This window comes from Xiphophorus hellerii, chromosome 5, assembly GCF_003331165.1.
Source record: "Xiphophorus hellerii strain 12219 chromosome 5, Xiphophorus_hellerii-4.1, whole genome shotgun sequence".
Taxonomy (NCBI): domain Eukaryota; kingdom Metazoa; phylum Chordata; class Actinopteri; order Cyprinodontiformes; family Poeciliidae; genus Xiphophorus; species Xiphophorus hellerii.
Window position 1 is genome coordinate 33,380,964 of NC_045676.1, and position 12,581 is coordinate 33,393,544.

The window sequence follows — 12,581 nt, forward strand, 5'->3', positions numbered from 1 at the left end:
TACCTGAAATATTCTCACACTCTTACCCTGCGAGTTACGGAGGCTGACAGAAGACACTTTCTGGAGAGGAATCTCTCTTTCTGGCTCCTCAATTATTGTCCACCAGGTCAGGTTGCACACCTGGGAAAGGTTAAATACAGAGAAGAAAAATGGTTGAATTAATGTAACCCGTCCACAGGCTCTTTACCTTGCTTATGCATGAAAGACTTTAGCAGCTTACAGAAATAGGTATTTACAATTTGGGTTTCTTCTCATATTGGGTGTATAAAATCTAAACAAACAACTGAAAGGTTGGCTTTATAAACCATGTCGGGAAGCTCGTGTAAACTACAAATAATTTTCCTGACTAATGTTAAAAAACTAAACCTGGCAGAAACTGGCAGATACCCTAACTCAGTGGTTTCCAAAGATTTTCTGGGCCCCCCTATTGATTACAATAAAATCCCCCCCAAATAAGAAAAAAAAAAATCAACTGGGCACACACATCGTTCAACCAGACATAAACCTAAACACACATTTTGTTTTCAAAATCCACTGAAGTTTACTTCACACTTCAGGTTGCAACAAAACAAACTACAAACCATCTTTACAGTCAAACACTTTTGTGTAACTGTTTTTTTTTTCATTCATCCATACCGCTTCCTGCGCCTCCCCCCCCTGCAATGGCACTGCGTCCCCCACTAGGGGGCACGCCCCACACTTTGGGAACCACTGCCCTAACTGATAACCTCAATGTATTTATGAACTTTGTGTTTTTATGGTGGCAAGTTTCCATTAAAAGTCATAAAAGAGAATAAGTAAGAACCCTTGACCATAATTCCACTTCTGGCCTGTTATTTTATTGTTTATTGAACAATTGAACAAATTCAACTATTTCTTTTGATTGAAACATGCAGACTGCAGTGGGTGTATCTAGGATTAAGGCGTCTGTCAGCATGTGAGGACCTGTAGGTCAGCATGCCTCATGGTTTGCAGTTTGACTTTCAGTTTCATGTATTTCATGAACATGTATTTCAGTATTAATTACTCTCCTCCATCAGTTTCCCTCCTTTCTCCCTGCCACAGTCGTACCACCTCTCATCTGATTAGTTGATCTGGTTCCTCCTGCCTCAGTATTTAAGCTTCCTGGTCCTCGTTCATTTGATTGCTTCATGTTCCATGACCTGGAACACCTTTTCGTTTTCCATTTAAACCACATCTTTGCTCTGCATTTGGGTCTTTATTTTCCAACCTAAGTTATGACAATTTGACTCTATTTGCATCTTTTCATGTGTCAGTGGGTATGTTTGTGTGCAATGCATAAAATTTTGATGCATCTTGCACAGTTGTGCTGTTGTAAGCTGCTACCTATTTGAACAGGGCAAGTTTAGAATAAATTTTAAGCTACTTGCCTAGTTAAAATAAAACATGAGTACATGCCATATAAAGATTTAAAATGTACGAGGGGAAAACTAGAAATTAAATCTTGTTCCCCCATAAACTGTGGACAGTTTGTGTTTTAATTTGTGATTAATGGAAACCACTGTGGGTGCTGAGCTTTGTTTTTCTGTTATATTATTGCACTTTTTTCTTAGGCAATCATTCTTTATCATAAAACCGTTGCACTAACCCACTCAGTGAATGACTAAGGGAAAAGGGAGGATACATATGACTGTGGTTACAGTGTGGACAGTAGTATGGTTTGTATGTCTAAGGATATGATAGATGCAAATATGTTTACTGTTTTTGCAAATACTGTGGTGTCACAGTTTGAATACCTGAGACTCTGCAGTAGTTTACGCACATAGTATAAAGGTTGTATTAGACAGGAATGACTGTCACAAATCTGCTAAAACATGCTAAGACAGGGCGTTGGTTCAGAAAGCTGACGTTTGCCTTTTGGGTTCATACACAGGCTGCTTGAGCAATGAAAGACGTAACAAATTAGGTCATGTTGTTGGAATGAAACTTCAAACAATTTACAGAACCATTCTCTGGAGGATCTGATGTTTTATGCTTGCAAGAGTGCCAACCTGTTCATGGCTGGGTGGCGGTGTGACAAATGACACCACGGCTACGACGACAGCAGTGAGTCCACAGAGCAGGATGGCGAAGTGAAGATAATGAACGCCACGTAACACCAGGGGAGCTGAGTCCACAATGCCACATCTGGGAGGAGGGAAGGCGAATTCCAGCACCATCCTGCACACGCCTACCACCAAACCCACCATGAGGCCCCAGAATGCACCCTGAAAAAACAGAAACCGCCCTGGTCAGGTACAGTTCTCTAGCAAAGTACCTACACCACTCAACCATTTTCTTATTTTGTCTCATTAAAACCACAAACTAAAACAACAGACACACAGAATGTAGTGTGCATTTTCCATCTGTGAGATGTTTACTCAAACTGTGAACATCTCATAGAACTCTGAAAATAGAAAGAATGTGGCCCCAGTGTAAGACATTGTTTTTTACCTGACCTAATGGGTCAGGTAAAGAAGCAGACAAGAGCCCACCATGTTAGCCCTGCTGGAGCAGCAGAGATCCTCAGAGAGAATCTGGTAACAGATCATATGCCAGGTATGCATATGCATTTGTACTCTGCAAATCTTCCCCTTTATAACTTAAACTTTTGGGCTAACATGTAAAATGCCATATGTGGCAAAAAAAAAAAACAATTCTACACATCATTCTGAACCAGACAGACAGACAGACGGGGCCCAATTTCATTTTTTTGTCATGGGGCCCAAGATTCCTGGCGGCACCCCTGCTGGGCCAGTGAAACTACAGACCTACATCAACTGAGAATCTGTGGAAAGGAATAAAAAAATCATGTTCAGATCAACTAGACTCAAACTACTTTGCAGAGAATATTGGTCAACATTTTCAGTCTGCAAAGCTTGTTGAGATATCCCCTTACAGCTGCAATGCTTCCAGCTGTAACTCTGTCTGTCATATTACAAAATGTGAAAAAATATACGGAGAATGAATACTGCTGCATATGGTTCTGGGTTTCTGAATAAAATGGAAAGCTTCTTCCTCTTGGAAGACTTAGTGTAATTCCAGAGACAACTCTTGGTTTGGATTGTTTCACTCAAACTTTCCCACCATGTTAGACTTTCATGTCACTTCTCAGAGACTCTATGAATACAGATCTGCAACAACACAATCAGGTATCCATTTCCTATTATCTTTGAGAAAGATTGCAAACAGTCCAGTTGACTTAACTCTCTTTATGAACAAATGTCTCGTCACATCATGAATCAGACAGACAAATAATAAGATCACTGTAATCCCGTTAATATGTAAAGTAACTGCTGATTGTCTCTTATTTGCTCAATGTCCAGACTAGGTGGGTAAGTTACTGAGGAACCAGGAATATGAAGTAAATATATCATGTTGGGGTCTTGTTTGTTGGCTCTGAAGAAAGTATTGCCAGGTAACATCATCCAAGGCTCTGTTTTGGCTTTCAAGATTAAATAACGACAAGATGATTATGTAACACTTGCCATATTTATATGTAAGCCCAATTCTGTTCAGACAACTCAGGTGTGACATAAACTGTGCAGCAAAGTGTGTCCTTTGACCCCCACGGATCAACACTGTAGATTTTTATAGTAACCCACTTAGTGTTTTTTATAAACACACGCACACCCACACATATGAGGGGCCATTTAGGAAAAATACTGTTGCACACTACTAAAGACTCATACACACACAAAAAATATTAAAATTTCACATACATACTATTAAAATGTCACACACACATACAATTTTTCTCTCAGATGTACACACAAAATACTAAAGCTGCGCATATTCACTACTAAAATATCACACTCGCATACAATCGTTTTTGTCACATGCTTACATAAAAGACTAAGATTGCACATATTTTTTGAGACTCATTGTTTGTATGTGTGAGAGTTGTCACGGAAGAGGCGGGGCATAATTTGGAGATCTGATCACGCATGCGTTGAAACCACAGTGAAGTTAGCCAACTTTAGTTAAGTTGAATATTGGCGCTTCACGGTGTAAGTTGATCTGATTTATGAATGCTAATTTTGGCCAGCCGTTTTCTACCGCTCCTTCCTCAAGCTCTCGGAGGTTCACTTTGGGCTCTAAAGCCGCTTACTTCGGCTCACTTACTTAGAGCCTAAGTGAACCTCCGAGAGCTTAAGGGGGGAGCGGAGCTTGGCGGTAGCTCTGCTAAACTCATGAAAAGAATGTTTTTCAGGAATTCTGAAACTTGAAATTTTAAAGCAAAATACAATGTCTCTTAACAATGTCTCAGACGATACTGCGGACCGCAACACTCCCAGGTTTACATCATCAAGAATCAAGTCTACCGAATTCTTGAGTACAAATTACCACTTTATGGACAGTGGTGGCATAGTTACTTTTTCAAAGTAACTTTAATCGGATAACTGATTACTTCTTGAAAAAGTAACTTACTTAGATTTCTGATTACTTGATTTGGAAAGTAACTACCGTATTTCCGCACTATAAGGCGCACCACATTAAAGGCGCACCTTCAATGAATGGCCTATTTTAAAACTGTTTTCATATATAAGGCGCATAGAATAGACGCTACAGTAGAGGCTGGGGTTACGTTTTGCATCCATTAGATGGAACTGTGCTAAAGGGAATGTCAACAAAACAGTCATGTAGGTCAGTCAAACGTTATTAATAGATTACAAACCAGCATTCTGAAAACTCCGTTCATTCCCAAAATGAATAAACAGCTGTTGCTTCCTCCACTTCTGCACCATTGATTCGTTCATGTTAAATTCTCTCGCTGCTGCTCTATTCCCGTGTTCTACTGCGTGACTGATCGCCTTGAGTTTAAACTCTGCGTCGTAAGCGTGTCTCTTAATAGGAGCCATTTTGGGGTCTTTACACAAAACCCAGCGTGCACCGCTGGCTGCATCGGCGGCTGCTTTCCTCCGTTTCTTCTTCTACTGGGAAAATGAAGTCGGCGGCTGCTTTTCCCTGTTTCTTCTTCTACGGGGAATATGAAGTCAGCGTCTGCTTTTCCCTGTTTCTTCTTCTACGGGGAAAATGAAGTCGGCGGCTGCTTACCGTAGATGCGAGATCTGTTGTGGCTCAATATTGGTCCATATATAAGGCACACCGGATTATAAGGCGCGCTGTCGGCTTTTGACAAAATTGAAGGTTTTTAGGTGCGCCTTGTAGTGCGGAAAATACGGTAAGTTTCATTAAAAGTAACTTTTTTAGTTACTTTCAGCAGCTGCTAACAACAATTCTTCGCCACCTGTGAAAGTTACATTGGTCTTTGCCGATTCTTAATTTCAAGTTATTTTATAATGTTAACATCAACAATGTAACAATGTGTCTCCACTTATAAGAAGGGGAGACTGTTTAACGGTTACAACAGTACAAAAAAAAATCTTTAGTAATTTGTGCATGTTTTTGTGCGTTTCTATTGTCTGGAAAACTATAAATAGTATTTTGGACACTCCCCCCCTCCTCCCTGCCCCAGTCTCCAGGTTGTGCTTTACGGCCCTGTGTCTGCTGTCAGAGCGCAGCGCACAGAGCTCCTCCTGCGGCTCTTCAACTCAGATGGCTGCACAGATTTGTGACACTTATCTTAATATTAATAATTATAATGGCGTTTAGTAGCCCAACTTTACTCGTTCATTCATGGCTGTTTTCACGTTTATTGCGTTGTTCATATTAGTCTCGATGTTTGCAGTTTTCTGGAGCGCAAAGCGAAGCTCAACGTAATTCAGAGGTAATATATTAACTTGACATTAACAAAGACTCAGCGGGACAGATGATCCGGGAAATGATGGAGAGGGAGAGCCTGACTAAAACTAACTGGAGGTCAGACACATTCTGGGGTTTATGTTATGTCTACTTATTTGAAAGCCCAAAAACTGCAAACATGTGAAAGATTGGCTCAATCTTGGGAGCTCAGTGAATTCCAGCATGGAACTGTGATAGGATGCCACTTGTGCAACAAATCCAGATGTGAAATTTTCTCACTCCTAAATATTCCACAGTCAAATTTCAGCTGTATTATAAGAAAATGGAAGTGCTTGGGAACAACAGCAACTCAGCCATGAAGTGGTAGGCCACATAAACTGACAGAGCGGGGTCAGCGGATCCTGAAGCGCATGGTGCGAAGAGGTCAACAACTTTCTGCAAAGTCAATCACTACAGACTTCCAAACTTCATGATGCCTTCAGATTAGCTCAAGAACAGTGCACAAAAGCTTCATGGAATGGGTTTCCATGGTGACCACCTGCATCCAAGCCATTCCCAGAAAAGTTCCCAGAAGCTCTTCTAGCTGCAAAGGGTGGACCAATGTCATATTTAACCATATGGATTAGGTATGGGATGTCACATACTCTCATATGAGTCAAGGCAGATGAGCAAATACTTTTGGCAATATAATGAATCCTGATGCCACAAGTATACATGGGCCAATTCCCGCAGGAATTCCCACTCATCCATAGATTTACCATTGATGTCAACAATTGGAGTACAATATGTCACCGATAAATCTCATTCTTATGTTCCATTAACAGATCATAAATGAATAAGTCTTACATTAAAAAGAATTAAGGAACAACCACATATTAGGCTTTCGAAAACTTCATAATAATCTTTTGGATTGTTGGAGCGGCAATGACGCATTGTACATAAATAATAATAATATTGGATATCTAGGCATGATTTATCTGAAAGTGAATTGAAAATTCTGTACAATCTGAAGGATGAGCTTGATAAAATGTTTGTGAATTTAGCTAAAGGAGTGTTCATAAGGTCCAGAGCTAAATGGTTGGAAGAATGAGAGAGAAACTCTAGTTGCTCTTTTGCATTAGAGAAAAGAAATAGAATCCTGGCTCTTAACATTACTGGTGTTATAAGCTCAGATCCTATTGCAATCTCCAAAATTGCTCATTTTATAGCAATTTATATTCTTCAAATGTACCGGTAACTAAAGTAAGTGTGGCACATTTATGAATCACATTGGGATTCCTACACTTCTGATATGGGAAGCCTTTAAAGGTACCTGTGAGACAGAGCTTTCATTTTTAGGATTCATGGAAACTGTGTGGGAATTAATCAGTGATCATCTCTAACTAATGTTCAAAGATTGTATAAGTAAGCAAGAAATGACTAGAACCATAAAACAGGGTCTAATAGCTCTCATACATAAGGCCGACAAAGATCCTTTAAAAATAGAAAATTGGAGACTTGTCTGACTTTCAAATATTGATTCTAAAATGTTTGCTCTGGTGTATGCTAAGAAAAAGACTAAAGATAATAAGTGAAAACCAAAGTGGATTTCCTGGCATTGGATTTAATAGATTATTCTTATTTTATAAACTCCAGTGCTTTGATGATTTCCCTTGACTTTTATGAAGCATTTGACTAAATTCAACAAACACTACAAATTTTATTTTTTGGAGAGTCATTTATGAAGATTATTAAAATGTTTTATAACAACATAAACAGCTCAATTATTTTGACAGGGCTGTCCAATTTCTTACATTTTGTTTTTGATCATGGCTGAACCTTTATTCTTAAATGTTTCCTCAGTGTGAATATTCCTGGTTTATCAAGTTTTAATAAAGAAGTTAAGATGTCAATTTGTAGATGACACAGTCTTGTTTCTTAGACACAAACAGACAATAGATGTTTTAGAAGCAATTCAAATATTTTCAGAAGCTTCAGGTCTCTTAACTAAATATTGACAAAATTGAAATTTTATGTTTATATGATGCTGATGAATGCTATACATTTAATATTCCAGTCAAGCAAAGTGTTAAATATTTAGGAAATCATATAGCAAAATAAAAGACTTTTAGACAACAAAGATAAAAAAAAAACTAAATCAATTCTTAATATAGGGCTCCAAAAGGATTGTTCTATTTTTGGTAGAGTGTTGTTGTCAAAAATTCAAAGTTTGTTTATCCTGCTCTCTCCTTTTACATTAGTGATGTACTATGTAGCAAAATCAACAGTTTATTTGTTAAATTTGTTTGGAAAAACAAATATCACCACCTAAAAATATATACTTTATGAGGTGTTGGGGGTTAGAACTTTTACATTTTTTCCACCTAAGCAACACTTTTAAAAGTCAAATGGATTAAAAGGTGTTTGGAAATTCCAGAATCTTTATGGAATTTTATTCCACACAATTTATTTAAAATGGTATAGTTGTTAAGCTGCAACTTTATTGTTTCGAAGATACCAGTAAATGCATCGTGAATTGTGTTATCTGAATTGAGAGCTTCTTCTATATTCTCACTCACGCTTAACTCGTGGTAACTTGACTCAGAATGGAGTTACCTAGTTAATTTCTCCTGTTCTGAAACCAAAAATCCTGATTATCATAAAGCTGGGTTGGTTAGTTCAGAGTAACTGCTTTCTAACTGAAACGGGGTGATGCTCTCACTCCTCCCACTACTTTCTTGTTTACACCCCTTTACTTCTCTGTAATTCTTATGTTATTCCTTGCTGTCTTTGCTCCTGCATTCCTGTTTTTGTTCTGTCCTGGTTCCCTGTGGCTTTTGTAAGTTTTTATTCTTCATTTTTTCATTTAAATTACCAAATTGACTCACCGCTTCTGCCTATCTGTATTTGGGACAACATCACGTCACGTCAACCATCATGACAACTTTGACTAAAAGAGAAACACAGCAAGCACAGGTATCCTAAGCCTTTACCATTATCTATAGGAAAGTTGGTTTCAGACAGAGCTAAACACAGAAGCACTGGGCCAGGAATACTTTCAACATGGAAAAAAGCATTACACAAGTATGCAAGTTAATGGCAATAATAGCTTCACCAGTTGTTCCATGCAGGGAAAGGAACTACTAAACACAGAAATACTGAGCCAAGAGTAGGGATGGGCAATTATCATACCGTAATGATACTGAAGACAGTATGGTTTTTTTTATGTCATAACACTTCTGATTTATTGTGACAAAACCCCAAAACCAAAAGCAGCAATAACAGCAAAAGTATTATTGCTACTGTTACTTTTACTAGTTTTCTACTGTTGGTTTTGTAAGAGCAGCAGCACATTAAAGTACTGTGGGAGAAAAAAACAGTTTATGACGTTAATGACAACACCCTATCCGTATGGAACGCATGAAGACAAGTAATATTAGTTGCAATGTGAGTTTTTTATAGTAGTAACGTTAGTTAGTTATATTAGTTTGTGGTAGAAGTAACATATTAATCTCATTTAAATTCAAATTTAAACTCAAAGCAGTGTGAATGTAAGTAGCACATTTCATGGAAATGCATCTGAGAGTCTTTAAACCAGGGTGTTGACCTGCTAACCAGAGTCAGCAAGTATCCACTAAAACATATTGGACTAAATTGGTTTACTGACCAGGTGTCAGACTGTTGTAACAAATTATGAGGCTAGTGTGAATCCCATGGGATTTCAGAAAACAGAAATGCTCTTTGACCACTGTGTCATAATGCAACCTCAGACAAGCTAATGGTAAACTCCAAATAATCTTTGCTTCCTGAAGTGGTGCATGCCTTTATTTATGTTTAGCAGATCACTGAGGGAGAAATCTTGTTCTTGAAAAAATTCTCTTGGTTTGAGTTGTTGAGCTGCATGCCAGAGGACAGCACACACCCAGAACGTGTTCTATTAGAAAGCGAACTGCAGCAGATTGGTCTTTACATGCAGGGAAACAATATTTCAACACACTACTTATTATCTTTGAGCACACAATCTTACTCCAGCATTGTTATCTCCTTTCTGTCACTCCATATCGTCTTTATATTGCAGCTCTAAACTTTCACTCACACCTTGTTAAAACAATGACTTACATTCTTTCATCTGAGCACAAACTTCATTCAAGCTGGTTTCTACACAGGAAATGATAGACAATACACTTCATAAAATGAGTGAGAACCACAAACAAACTCAAGTGTGTTCACACATATAAACAAAAAAAAGAAAAGAAATCAACTCCATGCAAAGCAGTGAGAGGAACTTCTGTGCAAGGCTAATAAAACAGTCTGCAGTACAATACAGAAGGAAACACAAACAGTTCCGAGATAAAACCCTGAAAGCTCAGTATTATACTGCAGTACGGGGCTACAAATGGGGTAAACTTCCTAATATACTTGTTGATTTATGGTCAAAAAGAGGCTGAAATTTTAAATGTAGATGCAAAATCAAGTTCCAAAAAGAACAAAATCCATAGGAATTATATTTGCAAGTGAAATATTTGACATTAAATATGACCAAAACGTACCTTACTTTATGTATTACATAAACTCACAGGTGTAATTACAGTAGTCTTGTGCTCTGGGTGAAAAGATGTGGCCACAATAGTTTAATGTTCTAGTTATCATCTGTACATGTGTTGGATTTTAATTACTTGGTTTCAAATGGAAAAATCAAAAATTTTGCAGAAGAGAAAGTTAAAAACACATCAGTTATATGCAACAGTCATTATTCTAAATATGACCACAGATTTATCTAGGCACTGTTTTACAGATTTAGAGAACTGCCTACACATTATAACAACATATATTTTCCCAAGGTCAACCTCTGTAATTTTAAATCACATATGCGCCCATAAATTCTTGTTAATTCTTATAAATTCCAATAAATTTCCAAGGAACTCACCCACTTTGAAGATTTCTTGAACTGCAAAATTCAAGAAATTGAAGGAGTGAGAGCGGGACCCCATTTCAGAGAGCATGGTTATTAAGCCCTAAGTATTTAGCAATAATTTATCACATACATAACCTTTTTTACTTCTTTTTATATCTCCATCCATCCATCCATCTTCTTCCGCTTATCCGAGGTCGGGTCGCGGGGGTAGCAGCTTCAGGAGGGAGACCCAGACTTCCCTCTCCCTGGCCACTTCTTCTAGCTCTTCCGGGGGAATCCCGAGGCGTTCCCAGGCCAGCCGAGAGACATAGTCCCTCCAGCGTGTCCTGGGTCTTCCCCGGGGCCTCCTCCCGGTGGGACGTGCCCGGAACACCTCACCAGGGAGGCGTCCAGGAGGCATCCTGACCAGATGCCCCAGCCACCTCAACTGGCTCCTCTCGATGTGAAGGAGCAGCGGCTCTACTCTGAGTCCCTCCCGGATGACTGAGCTTCTCACCCTATCTCTAAGGGAGAGCCCAGCCACCCTACGGAGGAAACCCATTTCGGCCGCTTGTATCCGCGATCTCGTTCTTTCGGTCATGACCCAAAGCTCATGACCATAGATGAGGGTGGGAACGTAGATCGACCGGTAAATCGAGAGCTTCGCTTTTTGGCTCAGCTCTTCCTTCACCACGACGGACCGGTACAACGCCCGCTTAACGGCAGACGCTGCACCAATCCGCCTGTCGACCTCCCGCTCCCTTCTTCCCCCATTCGTGAACAAGATCTCGAGATACTTAAACTCCTCCACTTGGGGCAGGACACCCCCCCTGACCTGGAGAAGGCACTCTACCCTTTACCGGCTCAAGACCATGGCCTCGGATTTGGAGGCACTGATCCCCATCCCGGCCGCTTCACACTCGGCTGCGAACCGCTCCAGCGAGAGCTGCAGATCACGATCTGATGAAGCCAAAAGGACCACATCGTCTGCAAAAAGCAGAGACGAGATCCTAAGGCCACCAAATCGGATCCCCTCAACACCTTGGCTGCGCCTAGAAATTCTGTCCATGAAAGTGATGAACAGAATCGGTGACAAAGGGCAGCCCTGGCGGAGTCCAACTCTCACCGGAAACGAGCCCGACTTACTGCCGGCAATGCGGACCAGACTCTGACACCGGTCATACAGGGACCTGACAGCCCGTATCAAAGGGCCCGGTACCCCATACTCCCGGAGAACCCCCCACAGGGCTCCCTGAGGGACACGGTCGAACGCCTTCTCCAAGTCCACAAAACACATGTAGACTGGTTGGGCGAACTCCCATGCACCCTCCAGGACCCTGCCGAGGGTGTAGAGCTGGTCCAGTGTTCCACGACCAGGACGAAAACCACACTGCTCTTCCTGAATCCGAGGTTCGACTATCCGACGGACCCTCCTCTCCAGTACCCCGGAATAGACCTTGCCAGGGAGGCTTAAGAGTGTGACCCCTCTATAATTGGAGCATACCCTCCGGTCCCCCTTTTTGAACAGGGGGACCACCACCCCAGTCTGCCAATCCAGGGGAACTGCCCCCGATGTCCATGCGATATTGCAGAGTCGCGTCAACCAACACAACCCTACAACATCCAGAGCCTTAAGGAACTCCGGGTGGATCTCATCCACCCCCGGGGCCTTGCCACCGAGGAGCTTTTTAACCACCTCGGCGACCTCGTCCCCAGAGATTGGAGAGCCCAACCCAGAGTCCCCAGGCTCCGCTTCCTCAGTGGAAGGCATGTTGGTGGGATTGAGGAGGTCTTCGAAGTACTCTGCCCACCGGCCCACAATGTCCCGAGTAGAGGTCAGCAGCACACCATCCCCACTATAAACAGTGTTGGTGCTGCACCGCTTCCCCCCCCTGAGATGCTGGATGGTGGACCAGAATCGCCTCGAAGCCGTATGGAAGTCTTTCTCCATGGCCTCTCCAAACTCCTCCCACGCCCGAGTTTTTGCCTCAGCAACCGCCCG

At 40.9% G+C, this 12,581-nt stretch overlaps 1 protein-coding gene across 1 annotated transcript in view; it reads right to left on the reverse strand.

Annotated features, from left to right (window-relative positions):
• slc5a10 (solute carrier family 5 member 10) overlaps nt 1-12,581 on the reverse strand; it is a 42,204-nt gene that overhangs the window by 2,874 nt on the left and 26,749 nt on the right. The window contains 2 exon segments of the mRNA XM_032562067.1: nt 27-120; nt 2,013-2,228. Of these exon segments, the coding sequence (XP_032417958.1) occupies nt 27-120; nt 2,013-2,228 (310 nt within the window).